This window comes from Plectropomus leopardus, chromosome 20 (genome assembly GCF_026936395.1).
Source record: "Plectropomus leopardus strain MGB_pleo_1.0 chromosome 20, ASM2693639v1, whole genome shotgun sequence".
Classification (NCBI taxonomy): Eukaryota; Metazoa; Chordata; class Actinopteri; order Perciformes; family Serranidae; genus Plectropomus; species Plectropomus leopardus.
This window is the reverse complement of record NC_142195.1, coordinates 5,181,152-5,197,570: the sequence shown is the minus strand read 5'-3', so window position 1 is coordinate 5,197,570 and position 16,419 is coordinate 5,181,152. Positions and strand designations below refer to the sequence as shown.

The following is a 16,419-nucleotide window of genomic DNA, read 5'->3' as shown; positions in this document are numbered from 1 at the left end:
AACAGAGTGAATATGTGATGAATTTAAGCGTTCGTTAATTTATGGAAAAACAGAACACTGTGGCTTCAAACAACAGCTCTCTCATTTTAGTGTTGAGTGTCAGATTGAATTTAGGAACGCAGCCAGGGTCAGAGGGCTGGAACAGATAGAGCTGTACCACGTTGACGCTGCTTTGCTTCATAGCTGTCGTGAAGACAAGAGACAGTAGACAAAGGTGGAATCCAAGGACGTTCCAATCAAAACTTGATCTGCCACACACACACAGTCTGAAGAAATGCGATTGACCTCAAAATTAGCTGTTTTGAAGTCTGTTGTCTAATCGTTGAGAACGTTTATTTTAACTCAGATTTTTGTAGGTACTCAACCTTAATATAATCTGTGCATTCTTACTATTACAAGCCATGTTTCCAGAGGCTTTAACACTGCAGTCACATGGTCAGGGTTTGGATGAACTGATAAGATATCAAGATCTGTGAGTGTATACTACACTAAAAATATCACATGTGAAGGATTAAAAAAAAATCTGAACCTGGCTAATTAAAGCTGAAGTGTGAAAGAACCGCTCTACATAACTGCCATCCACCCCCGCCCCCATCCTCTGCTCCCTTTACATATCTCTCTCTTTCCCCTCTCCAGTGCCTGAGGATGTCCAAGCGGAGCTTGTTTGTTCGTCTGGTGCCGTGCCGCTGCTTGCGGGGTGAGGAGGAGGCAGTAACATCGCTGGACTACTCCCACTGCAGCCTGGAGACTGTTCCTAAGGAGATCTTTAGCTTTGAGAAGACCCTGCAGGAACTCTACCTCGATGCCAACCAAATCGAGGAGCTGCCTAAAGTAAGGCACACACACAGATGTATAGAAACTTTATACAGTGGAAACAACTTACAGTGATCATGGCTATATTGATCAACCACATAAATGGATCAAAAATCTTTGGACAGAATCATTCCTGTACAAAGGCTGTTAAAATAATTATAGTAATCATGTAGTCATCTTACAGGGTTCATTTTAGGGGTTCTTTATAAGATACTTTGCCTCGCAGTAACCTGTCTCCTTCTAGCTTGCTACCTGAGGCTGGTGCTTCTTGCACATTAAAACCACGGCAGAGCACATGTCTGTAAAGCTGTTAGTAATAGAGACAGAAAACAGTGTGCACGGGGAAAGCACCTGTGGTTGAAGTCATCCTTGTCACACAGATTGATAATGTCCTGTCACACAATGCTCACGTAATGAAACAGCTGTATTGTGTTTAAAACAGTCAATAAAATTCAGTAAATAGCCGAAATGTCCATTTCATATAGCTTTGTACTGATGTAATAAACATCCAAATGCCAGAATGATAGCAATCTGCATGAGAAATAAAGAAAAAGAAAGACGTCGGTTAGAAAAATCATCCAGTTTGACGCACAAAGACGTGATCACTGTAAGCGCTTTCCACTATGTGCTCCATCTGCATCTTATAACACATTTCAGCTACATCACAGAATTACATGAGGCCACTAAATATCGATTTGCTGTGTGCCTAACTAGTCATCTCTATGAAAAGCTTCCATTGTGGACACACTAAACATCATATTCATTCAGACAAAAAGGCCTTTGAATGACTGAGCTTTTCAGACAAACAGACATTTAAATATCTAATATGTGTATTTATGATTAACTGTGCACTTTTTGATAAAAACTGTTATCTTTTCTTCCTCTCCACCAGCAACTGTTTAACTGCCAGTTACTCCACCGACTGAGCATGCCAGATAATGACCTTACAGTGTTGCCAGCAGCGATTGCAAACCTCATCAATCTCAGGGAGCTTGATGTCAGCAAAAACAGTGAGTAAAGTGACCTCGTATTTTTTGCATCTTCTTTTTTTGCAGTGCTGTAGCTAAAGTAAGTGGTGTTTTTGACTGGCATGTTGAATATAAAATTGTGGCATCAGATCATGTTGCTGAAACCTGAAAACTGACCTAAGCCGCTGGTTCAGTAATATATGTAGATGTCCTGGTTGTCCTTGTGTTATTGCGAGTGTTGCTGGCATAAGTCAGCGAAAGAATTCAAGAAAAATGCTAATTCTGTTTAAATCTGGAGCGGCATCACTTTTCTTGTGATGCTATCACACTCCTTTTACAAGTATTTCAACCTTTGAGCCCTGAGCAAATTGCCTTGATTTGTTAAAAAACATGAGGAAAAAGGCAATGAGCAACTTGGTAAAAAATGTTCCACAAACTGCTAGACATTAGAAATATTTAGAAAATGATTTTTTATGGGGAAAGTTGGTATGGGAAAAAAGAAAAAGCCAGGGAAAAACTTTCTGTAATTATCATAAAAGCATATTTAAAATGATGTCACAGAATTATTATAATTTTTAAGATCACTTATTCCGTGTCTGTTTTTTTTTGTTTGGTTGTTTTTGGTTGTTTTTGTTGGGGGTTTTTTTGTACTTTATTTATTTATTTATTTAACTATTTTTTTGATAATTTTCTTCTTCTATTCTTCTTCTATTTTCTTGCTAAAGTTTTGGTCTTGTCTTTTTTGTTGCTCATGCCTCCTTCCCATGTTTTTGAAAGAAAACAAGGAAATTTGCTCAGGTTTCATGGATTGAATTGCCAGGAAAGCGTTTCATAAGTGACACCGTGTTTAGATTGCCTCAGAGATATTCTCAGGTAAAACACGACAGTGTTTTTCATTTACCACATGTTACGTCACAAGACTGCGTGACTGAAAACCCCTTACGTGATTGATAAAGGAAGTGCACAAGCCCAGACCTGCAGTTTACCAGACATTATCTTCACAGCGCAGAGTAGAGACAGGAACAAAACAAAGCTGCTGGAGGAGAATATCTGTACAAGGTGCTCAACTCAAAGTGTCTTTACAGTGTTTTGATAGAATGTGAAGTGACAATGTTTGCCAAAGTGTGACATTTACCTCTTTGAAGACAAACATTTGCACTGTTGAATATGAGGGAGCGCTTTGCACTACAAGTCCTTTCAAATTTGCGTGTTTGATGAAAACTTTCCGCCATCGGTGTTGTTCTTGTGTGACATTTAGAAACAAGAAACAGCTGCAAAGTGTCTGACAGCTCTCTGTTCTAATGCCCAGCTGCACACAGAATCAATCAGGTGACTGAGCTATTTTAAAAAAATGTCTGTATCGTCTTAACATCCCGTTGCATGTTCCCCCACAAAGGGGTTTGGCTTCAAAGATGTTGTCAGTAGCATTAACATCACTGTCTGACACTATATTCCCAAAAGATATTAAGCTCTGTGAAATAAAGTGGAGGTTACTGCAAAAAGATGGTTGATCATCACGATGTAACCTTGAAGCTCAACAGAGCAGAGGAGGAGGATGCATGCTCAGCAAAAACCCTTTCATGGATAGACAAAGGTTAAAAAGGTAGTTCTAATATAAATGAATGAGTGCAGAGACGAGCAAGATTAAACAAATGTTGAAGGATGTGGTGGTGTTTTCATGAACCAGAGCTGCATGTGCCGTGCTGACATTAAAAGTAGCTTATCCTTCTTCTCAAATAACTCTGTACTAAGTGTTGTGGACACAAAACAAAGTGGGTGGAATAAGCCTTTGGTCACGTCCCCTCTCTCGACGCTCACACATTGTGGATGTTTCATGAGAACTTGCAGACTATCACTCAGTGGTCTTTTTATTTTTTTTTGTCTTCCTTTCCTGCTCTTTCATTATGTCACCTCGAGCGCTCTGCTCTGCGGTTGTTTAGAGAGGAAAGGTGCAGAGCCGCTCTTAATGTATCTCGAGCGGTCACAATTCAGGCAGAGAGCAGTCCTGCTTGTACTCAAAATCCAGCCGTGTTTAACAGAGCTTCTCCTCCCAAACACGAGGCACATCACTCCTCCTCTTTTTGCTTTTGACAGGAGTGGTTTGTTTTGTCAGCGGTAATAAAACGAAGTACAGCATGCAGATGTTGGATTGATGTAATTGTTGTACCTTGAAACGTCTAAAGGCATGTTTTTGCTTCTTCTCTCCAGGTATCCAGGAGTTTCCAGAAAACATCAAGAACTGCAAAGTCCTAGCTATTGTAGAAGCCAGTGTGAATCCCATATCCAAGTGAGTGCCGCCCACCCTCATACAATAGCTCCGTTTTGATTTAACGTTGCACATACATTTTTAAGGTGAAACATTGCAGCATTGCGGCAGCTTTGTGTGAGTGATGTGATTCTTGTTCGTGTGTGTTTTCAGGCTCCCAGAGGGCTTCACTCAGCTTCTGAGTCTGACGCAGCTCTACCTGAATGATGCCTTCCTGGAGTTCTTACCAGCCAGCTTTGGCAGGTCAGTATGTTCTCCAGATTGGATCAGGATGAAAATTCAAGCACTGTACAAACTGTACACTCAGGCTGCTGACTGTGGTATTAACTGTATGTTCTGTGCAAGGCCCCATGAAGCAGTAGAGCAGTTTACCACATGGTTGCAATGGCATGAGATGTATCTGATTGTGAATAATGCTGCATTCATGTGATGTCAAAAGGTCAAATTTGGAAGTCGCTCTCCCGACTTTGTTGTGTTCATGTGCTTTGAGGTTTTGGAACATGGAGGCTATAAAGACAATGTTGAAAAACACAATTGCATTTTAAAGTTAAAACAAGAGGCTGTTAGCTGTTCCCAGTTTATTTATATTTTTATATTTTCTTTTTAATATATTATATTTTTTAAATATTTAATCCAGGTCACTCTACATGGACAGCAGTCAACATTATTACCATGTTACACTTTACATATGATCAAAAACTGATATTTAATACCTGAATTAAAACATTTTTTTTTACCATTGACTAAACATTGACTTTTGCCCACCATGTTTATGCATTTATGACGTCAAGTCGGCAACTCGTGTTATAAAATACATTATTAATGTTAGTGTACTCGCTTGGCTTGCTTTGTAGTTAAAAGTTTTCCTGCTTGCTACAGCTAATAGATGCATATACTAAAATATGCACCTACTAAAAGTTAAATGATGGCTTTGAGGAACAAAAAACAAAATATGTGGTTTTTTACCATCAATTGTTGACACTATTTCTATGCTTTCTGCCATATCTGCTGCAAGCAGGAGAACTCAGCTTTCTCTGTGACTATAGCATGCACTGAGGAATATATTGCTTTGGTTGCCAACATTTACCAGCACTGATTGAACATCGACTTGAAAGGTGACAAATTTGCCCTTTAAAAGGTGATAATATGTTGTATTCACAACTTGTTTCTGCTGCTCCACAGTGGCCAAAAGCAAAAAAAAAAAAGCAACTGCCGGTTTATCAGACTTTTTAGGTCTAAAATAACACCTGTGTTTAAAAAACAAACTCTTGCGTTGTTGCTGCCTCATGTCAAATCATTGCTTTGGTGTTCCTAATTTAACATGTTTCCAGAAAACGATCCATAAATGATATGACATACAGTATATATCATAACATTTTGCTTTAAGATGCAGTTCCTTTTACTTTAAAGACCGAACAGGTTGTTTTGTCAAACCAGAAGGATCAGTCACACTCATACTGTTTGTAGTTTACACAACAGTTAGCGGTGAGCTTGGTGATTACACAAAACATGTGGGGTGAGGTGCCCACTTGTCAGCCTCATCTCCTCTCTTTAATCTACTTTTGCTTTCTGTATGATCACTCTAAGTCTTTGTTTTGGGGACTTAAATTACTTCAAAAGACCTTGTCATGTAGTTGCATTTTATAGCAGGTTAATAGCAGATAAGCCTTCAGAGGAAATTGTGTAAAAACATTCCACATAATATTGCTGTAGAGTAGAATGTGAAAGTATGAAAGTAGAATGATCAAGGTGTCTTTATTGGAAATAATCTTATCAGTAATTTTTAAAAAAGTAAGCATGACAGCAATAGATTGCAAACTAACAGGGCTACAGTAGACACAGACATTTGCAAAATACAGTTTTTAAGTTAAATAAAGGTTACTACAGTGTGAAGATCAAATGTTGTTTACCTATTATGACATTTGTTCTAGAGGTCGACAGATTACTGGCCTTGCCGATTATCGGGGCTGATATTTGGCATTTTGCAGATTATCTGTGTCTGCGTTTTATTTTTTTGATAAAATTATTTAAAAAGTGCAAACAAAGCGTCTGCATGGGAGGAATTTTAATTTTGTAAAACCTCTGGGAGGTATTTTTATTTAATTATTTATTTAAATTTTCACAACTTTATAAAATAAAGTTAAAAGTTGCTGGGAATTGCTGTATTTGATGTTGAAAGGTTCAGTTTTGATTAAACTTTGCTATATTCTAAAAATTGGTATAAAGACTTTCATTTTTATTGTAAATGCATATAGTAGGTTGCAAATATTGGTTACCGGTCTCATTAAATACTAATAATCGGTATCAGCCCTGAAAAACCAATATTGATCGACCCCTAATTGGTTCTTTTTTTTTGTTGCAGGTTGACTAAACTACAGATCCTGGAGCTGAGGGAGAACCAGTTAAAGATGTTGCCAAAGTAAGTGGTTTTTAAAAACATCAAACACACCGTGTTCATTCTGTTTAAAGGGAGCAGCATCACTGTTAGAGTCATGCTTGTGTCATGAAGTGTGTCATGACTTCCCCCATGTCTCCTTCCTCTAACCACCCCTGTAATGTCTGTTATGTCCTCCATCCTGCCTCTTTTTGTCAGCCTAGACTCCTATACCTCCAACTGTAGCATTAAATTCCACTGTGTTACATAAGAGCCCCCTTTGCTTGGCTGCTTGCTGTGGCAGGTTTTATAATCCTCTACTGAGACAGTGGTGAGGGTTATTTCACCATTTGAGAAGGTTACGGTGCCGCTGGGAGACTAGACGTCCCACAAACATTTGAGAAAGCTCCAGGTGATTGTGGGGGGAAGGTACTTTCTCTTTCTTTCTTCCCTTCATGCTTCACTTGCCGTATCATTCCATTTTATGTCCCTTCCCATTTTCCCTGCAAAAATCTATTTCCCTTTCTGCCTTTTTTTTTATCCATTTCCTCCCTCTGGCTGCACTTCCTTTGTTACCTCACTCACTTTTCCTTTTTCTTATTTTTCACTGACTAACCAACGGGCCAGCCGGTGTATAAAGCGCCGTGCCGCAGCTCAGAGCGGATCCTCTCCTCTCCGCTGTGTTTATGTGACAGAGGCCAGACCTGTTAAAGGCTGGAGCCCTGACAAAGAAAAGGACTAATGATCGGGAACGTTGCCAGAGCAACACACAAGCATTTCAGAGATGTAAACAAATGTGTGCGTGCACAAAAGGGGCGCAGCAGAAGCTCTTTTCAGGGCTTCCACATAGGAAATACAGCCTCTTTTCACTCACACACACCGCAGCACATGCGTGAACCAAATGTTTCTATGTATTAAAGAAGGATGCTGTGTTCCTCACAACTCGGGGGTCATAAGCCATAGTGTGTGAACTCACTTCTTTAGATGAGCCAGCACAGCTCATTCTTAGCCCTTTCAGCTCACACGGGGGGCTCTGCTGTTCTTGCCAACTTTGAGGTAAGAATGTGACAAAGCTGGCTACTGCTCAACTACATCAACATGATTAATGTTTTCATAGTGCGCCGAGTACTAAAAGAAATCGGCAAACAGCTTAAATCATATTTATAATGTGTGCCAAATGTCTTAACATTCTCATTTTATGAGGAGCACCTAAAAACAAAACAGACTCTGCAGTAGTGTTGGTGGGCCTCTGCTTCCCAGTCCTGTGTGCTTTAAGTAAACATAGCTCACCCCTGCTGGGTGAGGATCATCATATCTGTTCCAAAACACAACTCAATACATCTCCATTTCATCCTCAGTCTCTTGCTTTCATTTTGTATGAACTCTTAATTCACTCTCAGGAAATTAAGGATTTAAAACAACTCTTTGCCTAAAATTGATTTTTTTATCACAGTCCTTGAGTATGACACAATTATATAATTTAAACTCCTGACCCCATCGTGTTTTATGAGAGGAATTGCCTTCAATTGGCAACACTAAAACAATGAACAGCAAGTGAACTTTGTTCACATTTTGCTATTACGAATCTTAAAGGCAGGTGAAAACATGTTTTTCATGCAATAGTCAATTTGAGATTTGGGTCGTCTTTCAGGCAAGTGGAAAGAAAAATGTCTACAATACACATTTAGGTATTTATTTTAGCTTAGATGATTGAACTTATATGCAAAATGTGTATATTTAATTAAAATGTCAGAAAACTCAATACAAAAAGAATTGTATTAATGTAAGTAATAAACTGGAGAAGTTTGATGGTGATGTCTGTTAGTTAGTTTTTAACGTTATGTCTTATTCTTGGTGTAAAAATATTTTTACAAAACAAATCATTAAAGGCAGTTTTCCCAAAAATAAGGTTTTTTTTTAAACAGTTCAACTTGCAGGCCTCAAACCATGCAGTTTTATTCCCGTCTATACTCTGAAAGTTTTTACTGAGAGATTTGTCATGTGTATGACTGATTAGTAGAACATTTCATTCCTAAAATGTTGCAACAGTTGATTTTTGTCAAGCTGTTGATAGTGTTTTACTGCTCAATAGTTTTATAAAAGGAGATTTCAAACCTCTGTACAAACCTTTAAATCTCATATGACAAGAGAATGAAGCAAGAACTTTGAACCTTAATCCAATGTTGAGATTTCTGTTCTGGAAACGTGTGCAAATCAGGACAACATTTTTAAACATAAAAACTTCAGAAAACTTCATTGTCTTACTCTAATTAATCAACTGAGGATGTTTCACGGAGTTAAATCTTTGTTCAGAAAATTTTACCTTTTTACTTGAGACTTTGTCTTGCTGCTGCCTTCGGGGGTTAAATCTCCTCAAAGGCATCTTGTGAGTAGATTTTTAGGAATGGGAGAGTGAAGTCACTCTTGCTGCTCAGAATGTGAAATAAGCCTTTATAAGAGCATTTCACTTCCAATTTTCTGTCACTGCTAATCAGTTATGTACAGTGACGACTGTAAGCAGTTGAATAGTCCTGCTTTTTATCTGCTTGTTTACAGCGTAGCCGAGAATGTGAGACTGTGACCTGAATGCGGAGAGAAAAGTCTGGAGCGAAGCTTAGGGCTAGCATACGTCACATTTTCCATTATTTAAAGCATATTTCTGTCACGCCTGAACAGCTAAAGGTATTTATTTCCTCATAAAATTATTCAGTGAAAGGAGCAAAAGTAGAGCGTAGTATGCTATCCAAAACATAACATGAAAATTGACAGATAATCGGTTTCTTTTGGCGTGCTTTTGGGAGCCCCTTGGCCTGCATTGCTTATAATCCTGGCAGAATTTAAGATCTGACTCCCTGTCTGTCCTGTGTGTCTACAGAAGCATGCAGAAGCTCACACAGCTGGAGAGGTTGGACCTGGGGAGTAATGAGTTCACTGAAGTGGTGAGTATCTGTCCGTCAGCCTGTCGTTGCCCAGAGCTCTCTACCTCTGCGGTAGCAACCTTGACTCCTCCTTCATTAATCTCCTTTCCTTTTGAAATAGAAGCTGTGTTTTTTACAGGGTTCCTGCAAATCCTTTAAAATGGTTAAAGGCATTTAATTCAGTAATCTTAAATTAAGGGCTTAATTGGTATTAAAATTATTAAAATGAATCTTTCAAAACTCGTAAAAAAGGCTCAGACATTGGAATTAGATGTTGCATTGTGAAATCTCCAAAAAATTAGTAACATAGATTTCGTTAGATCATTTCTTAAATTCTTTTTCTTAAACTCATCATTATGGGAGTCCACGCAGTGGAATCTCACACACAAAATGAGAAAGTCAAAATTTCCAAGGAAACTGACAAAATTGCCATATGTTTCCTACTTCTGTTTGTAAGCCAAATAGATACCTAAACTACAATGCAATATTTCCGTTGTCTTCCATGTATTCTACTCTAAAATGAGTTGGTTTCTTCAACATTTGTCATAGATAACTGACTTTTTCAGTTGGACAAGAAAGAAAAATCATGTTTTATGTTAGAATTAAGTTCAGGGCAGAATAAAATTCAAATTTTTTTCTATTTGTTTTTCAGAAAATTAGTCATAAATTTAGTTCTGAGTGGCATCAGAAAAGTCTCAAAAGCTGTAGGAACCCTGTTTTAAGTGCTCATTTGTTTTCACATAGAAATAGCATTTATTAACACACAATCATCACTTTGGAATAAATAACTAATTATTCATTTTTGAGTTTAGCTCTTCACCCTGTCTTGGCCCAGCAGGCACACACACACACACACACACACCCTCTAACACTCATACTGTACACACACATCCCTATCACTTAACCTCTCCTCTCTCCATCTACAGCCTGAGGTGTTGGAGCAGCTGACTGGAATCAAGGAGCTGTGGATGGACGGGAACAGACTGACGTTTTTACCTGGGGTAAAATTTACAGTCAATCCTTAGCACTCTTTCAGAAGCTGCAGCGCCCCCAAACATCACCTTGAGATTCTTCCCCTTGATTTTCAAACTACGCGTCTGCCTAACTCTTCATCAAATTGAACCGCAGTCAGTTTGCATCAGACTTTTAAGCTCTCGGAGCCGAGGAGGAGCTGCACTTTAGATATTTTCCTCTTGCTGGCTGAACACAGTCAAGACAGTTTCACAGAGGAAAATGCAGGCGTTTGGGTTTGCAGATGTCTCGATAATAATTACACAAAAAAATCTGCAGCTCTGAAGTGTTTTCCTCGAACGCAATGAATTCATAATGATGTTTTGAGACTCAGAATGTGTTACATTAGAATTCATTTTTCATCCAAATGGCCGGCTTGTTTGTATCTGGGTCAAAATTAAAGCATTAGTTCTTCTGCCAGCGTTTCAACAGCAGCGGCTGTAATCACAGTCTGGCCTTTCAGAGGCAATGACGTCTGTCAGGAATATAAATCAAAACTGAATACAGCAACTGTTTACTGTTTTATAAAATGTGTGTTTTCAGTTTTTAAAAATTGATAATTAAACAAACTGTGGGATCATATCATGTCTGCCCACCTAACTTCCTTCACCTCTCTGCAGAGGATGTTTTGGGGATTGTTTTAATCCACTGCCTCTGTTTTCAGCCAACACGCCTGCCTAATCCTTAGCATAAATTAAGAGAGGATAATGACTTAAATCGCTGAAATTCTGTGTATTCATTGTTTGCCTCCTTTTATGTTTCCAGATGCTGGGGATGCTCAAACAGCTGGTGTACCTGGATGTGTCCAAGAACAACTTAGAGATGGTGGATGAGCAAATCTGCGGCTGTGAGAGTCTGCAGGACCTTCTGCTTTCTAACAATGCCCTCACACAGCTGCCGGGCTCCATCGGTAAACATTACAGCACACATGTGCACTTCTTATTTAAAGAAAATTAGTTATGAAACACCTTAACTCTCTTTAAGCTGTTACTAGTTCATCTTTCAGTCCTGGGATCATTCGTGTGTTTGAAGTGTCTAATTTCCATAGGTGGCAGGACCGTGTTGATAAATATTAGGCCTTAGATAGTCTTCAAATTGAATTCCTGAGGTCTTAATTCCCACAAAAACATGTTATCTAATTACATTCATCCATCTTTTAATTCCTTTGTTTCAAATGAGTCAAGGTCTTCTGTGTGAAGGTCCACATTTCAGATGTGAGAAATCTTTAAACACTCAACCTAATGCTGTCTTTTTACTTTATACTTGCACTTAACGTTACCTTTTGGCAAAATGTTGATTACATAACTTACTCTGATATCTTTTTTTTTTTTTTTTCCACAAAACCTACCTCTGCACAAGGCTACATACTATAGATTTATACTTGCAATACCTGAATAAGATAAAAATGATTTGTTCTTCAATCAGTCTTAAATTTGGTTAAAAAAAGAAAAAAACATATATTAATATTATTATTTTTGTAATTTCTTGCTCCATGGGGTAGAGGTTGGTTATTTAGGGTAGGTTTGAGTGGGAAGAGGAAAGTGGGAATAATTGTGTAATAAACTGTCATCTGTTTATTTCTATAAAATCAAACACCCCAAAAAATGTATGAAAAGGTATTAAAGACTTTAAATTTTGTTTTTTATACCTTTAAACACACTTTCCAACATTTAGAAGTCATCTTATAAAAAATCATCTCAGAAGTTGCAATTAGGTGCAGTTACTACTAACTACTATACTATACTAACTATAACTATAATAACTATTACCCTTCTCAGGTACAATTACTTTTTTATGAAAAGTAATTGAAAAGTAAAAAAAGACATCCTACTTGTACAATACTGACCATTTTAATCATTTCTGTTTTGTATATTTTTGAAAATATATTTTAGTCACAAACATAAAGGGGAAAAAAAACAAACAAAAAATAAAAGGATGAAAAACACAAAGCAAGCAGAAAAATGTTGGACAAATCATTCACAGTACAAAAAACATCACATCACAAGTTACAATGGGAGGGAAAGTTACTATTCTTTATTTCCTCCTAAAAAAATCTAATATAAAATGGCCAGGTTCATTGGCTCTGCTTGATTGCAGCTTTAGAGAAAAGGTCAATTTCTCCATTCCAGAAATAACCTTCATAATTTCATAAAAGTCTTGTAATATAGGCAGTTCAGGCTATAACCAGATTCCTGTTTCATCCATGTTCATGTGTGTAGATTTAGATCTTGAAAGTTATATGCAGACATTTGTAATGACTTTGTTTCATCCCACGGGGAAAAAGTAATGTACATACTGTATGTAAAGACTATGCTAATGAAATCAAATGAGTCTAGGAGCACAGTGCAGTAGAGTCAGGGTCAATTACTACTCAACTGATTATGGTATTGATGACAGTATGAATTAATTTAATTAACTGCTGTAATGGATCTTCCTCTTTGTGGTGCAACAGCAAGTTATAATCAATAACTGCCCTGAGCTGTCGTATGCATCTCTAATGCTCTCTCTCGCTCTCTCTCTCGCTCTCTCTCTTTTTCTCTTACTATAGGCTCACTGAAGAAACTGACTGCACTGAAAGTGGATGAGAACCAGCTGATGTACCTGCCAGACTCAGTCGGAGGGTGAGCGCAACAGCACTAGCTTTAATATGAGCAGAATAAAACCCAGAGATCAGTGGATTACTGCGCTGTTTTCATCTGCCATCCACTGATCGCATAAAACGTCTGTCTGAATAAATCAGATATTCCCATTAAACATAATGTGTTCCCATGCTTCAGCTGTTTTGCTCTAATGCTCATGATATCGAGTAACTTGAAAACGGCCGTAATCATGGAGTCTGAATGTCGGTGATTAAATGTCAAGGTTTTGGGTTTTCCACATTGATTTATGGGAAAAATAGGGGTTGAGGTTTTCTTTATTGCGAAGGGGTCGATTATAATCTGGGGTCAGATGACCCTTAAAATACACTACTGATTAAATCAGACATAGCAGACTGATAATGTCTGCAGCAGGCAGGTGAACCCAGCAGGCAACATCTGCTGAGGTCACAGTTAGCGAGCCGGGTCCTCGTCCTGACCCTGCGTCTAATCTGAATCATTGTGGTCCAACACAAAGATTAAAGTCCTTTTTTTTCCCTTTTTTTTATCTGTCCAGTCCCACAACCATGAGAGAGACAAATCTACACTGACTGATTATTACTACAATTATCCCATATGTAAGAATGTTTCTCCTTGTGTAATTTGACACAGATTATGTGACAAAGCCTATGGTTTAGTTTAATCCCATGCAAGGATTTTAGCTTAAGCAAGCTGATTTTTTTTTCTTTTTTTTTTTCTCATTTATACATAGCTGATTTTATTCAGTCCACCGTTGGTGCAATGTTGTTTGTCCCTGTTTTATCCTCCGCAGGGAGGGGTCAGATCCTGTGTTTTGGAGTTGTTCTATAACACAGTAGCTCTCCCGCGACTCTTTTCACATTCATCTGAATCCCCAGAGTGCATTTGCATTTTTCATTCAGCAGAAAGCCCCAGCTGCTCGCCACTTCTGTGTCAACATGGGTTCAGTTTAAGACGCTACTACTTTAGATTACGTCTGGTGAAGCTTTTAAGATGCATCAGTGCTGCTTGTAAATGCCTGTGTTAAATACCACTGTTACTGTAAGTTATTGTCGCAATAGCCAGAATGGATGAGAGTTGATCTTAGTTCTCATTGGAAGAGATCTCTCTAAGAGTTTTCAGCATCGTTTAGCCATTTTTCTTGTGATTTTGCATCAGAAGGAAATTATTGTTCAGCCCTATTACAGAGCAATAAGGAAACATTTCACAGCCTCATCCTGCCCAGTACTGACACCAAAGGTAGTATTCACAAAGCTTCCTAGTACAAAGTGTTGCTCCTAGTGACTAAATTCATATAAGATTCTTACAATGATAACATTTTCTTACAATTTCTCCTTGAAGTCAAGACTACATTCTTGGTAAAGATAAGTTATTTAGAAAGAATCTTAGCCTTTAGGAGAGTTCCAGATCAACCATGAATGGATTGAAAGATTAGTTATCAACCCAAAGACTGACAAACTGCAATGGAGGGAAAAAAAAGACATGGAAAGAATCGCTAGCTTACACCTCGGTTTTTAGAGTGATGAGGATCCAGAATGATATTAAGGGGCACACAAGCATTTAAAAACTGAAAACCAACCCCCCCACCCCCTGTTTGATACTTGAACATTCTTTCTTAAATCTGTCTCTTTTAAGTCCAAACTGGAAGCACATTACTAAAATACTTTGGTATCCCTTAACTTTGATATTGCAAGTTCTGCAAATGAGATTAAAACTTGTATTCACATAGTATGTATTGTATGTACAGCATTGACACCACATGGTTAAATCTTCATCCTCCTGCTTCTCTCTGCAACAGGCTGACAGCACTGGATGAGCTGGACTGCAGTTTCAATGAGATCGAAGCCCTGCCCTCGTCCATCGGCCAGTGTGTCAGCATCCGCACCTTCGCTGCAGATCATAACTTCCTCACCATGCTTCCCCCTGAGGTCAGTATATGCTCAGTAGAGTCTGTATGTTAAATGGTGTGGCAAACATACCTGCCTGTCTGTAACGGTTAGCCTTGATGGCTCATGAGTCCTCTGTGTATTTCTTTCACAGATGGGCAACTGGAAGAATGCAACTGTGCTGTTCCTACATTCCAACAAGCTGGAGACTTTGCCTGAAGAGATGGGCGACATGCAGAAGCTTAAGGTTATCAACCTCAGCAACAACAAGTGAGTCCTGACTGACAAGTCAAGTTCAAAGATTAAAGTTTTTTTTTCTGTTCATTTTCAATTATTGCAAAGTAGAAGTCATCTATAAAGCAAAAATTCCAGTCATTCTCTGACTCCACATTCTCAAATGAGGTGTTTTGCTGCTTTTCTCTGGTTTCTTGGCAGTGGAAATTAAATCTGTTCAAAAGACATGACTGTGGCATTTAAAGTGGCATTTTATAGACAAATTGATTCATCAAGAAAATCATCAGCAGATGATAGAGTTGTAATGATACCAGCATTGGCAATGCGTCTAATACTGTCTAAAATGCTAAATTAGGTATCGCAGAGCATGCCAGTCTAAATAAAGTTTAAAGTAGAGTCACACCTGTATAAAAATGCAGTTTTCCCAGAAATCAGTTCTTCACCTCTCTGCCAACTCTAGCTTGTTTGAAAGTGGCATTTTGAAAGATATTATTGAAGTCTTGTGGTGATTGCTTCACTGTGAATTGTGTAAATCAATGGAAACAAATTAAGCAAAGGACATGACTAATATTTAAAACATCATGACTGAAGAGTTTTATTTCTATCCCCAATTATCATGTGTTGGTTTGGAAGCTGAGGCCTGATTGAGGTTTTAATCAGGGGTTTTCCATTCCTAGTGCCTGCTCTCAGCCAAACTCACTGAATAACTTGGCCTAGATCCCAAAGCACTTTTTTCTTTTAAGAAAAATGAAATAAGACTTCAGCCTGTCTTTATATAGGACCCTCACACACTCAGTTTGCCTCACACAATGAATCTGAGAGACATTTTTGTACCTTTCCAGATTCATTGTGTGTGTTAGTCCATAAGGTTGTTGGTGCAAGATGACTGAGTACCTGTGTTGTTTTTGTTCTCTGCAGGTTGAGGAATCTTCCCTACAGTTTCACTAAACTGAACCAGATGACTGCAATGTGGCTGTCTGAAAATCAGGTAAGATCACATGTATAATGTAGAAATCTCATGTATAATTGTTTCACAAAAGGTGCTGCTGAGCTCAGATCCGTCAGACTGTGATATGTTCTGTAAAGATTGTAACTGTAGCAGGGTTACGTGACTCACAACAACAGTCAGCTGTAAATGAATCCAGCAGGGCCAAGTCGCTGACAGAGAAACACATTCAAAATTTAGTAAACTACTTCCAGGACATTTGATCTAAACGTGCCAAATGGCAATGCAGGTCAGACTTGGTGATATCCTAAACTCTACATTTTGAAGTGTAGAAGGATCCTAATGAATGTCAGAAAATGTCCTTACATTAGTAATTTAACAAGGTCAA

General features: G+C 38.3%; 1 protein-coding gene across 2 annotated transcripts in view; it reads left to right on the top strand.

Annotated features, from left to right (window-relative positions):
- Positions 1–16,419, top strand: part of erbin (erbb2 interacting protein) — a 73,749-nt gene that overhangs the window by 36,177 nt on the left and 21,153 nt on the right. For both annotated transcript variants that reach the window (XM_088071416.1, XM_042509843.2), the window contains exons 3-14: positions 637–831; positions 1,706–1,823; positions 3,990–4,068; positions 4,201–4,290; positions 6,410–6,466; positions 9,297–9,360; positions 10,266–10,340; positions 11,116–11,260; positions 12,899–12,971; positions 14,764–14,893; positions 15,006–15,121; positions 16,004–16,073. In XM_088071416.1, the coding sequence (XP_087927542.1) occupies positions 646–831; positions 1,706–1,823; positions 3,990–4,068; positions 4,201–4,290; positions 6,410–6,466; positions 9,297–9,360; positions 10,266–10,340; positions 11,116–11,260; positions 12,899–12,971; positions 14,764–14,893; positions 15,006–15,121; positions 16,004–16,073 (1,203 nt within the window). In that variant the 5' untranslated portion in view covers positions 637–645. The remainder of the gene's footprint in view (positions 1–636; positions 832–1,705; positions 1,824–3,989; positions 4,069–4,200; positions 4,291–6,409; positions 6,467–9,296; positions 9,361–10,265; positions 10,341–11,115; positions 11,261–12,898; positions 12,972–14,763; positions 14,894–15,005; positions 15,122–16,003; positions 16,074–16,419) is intronic.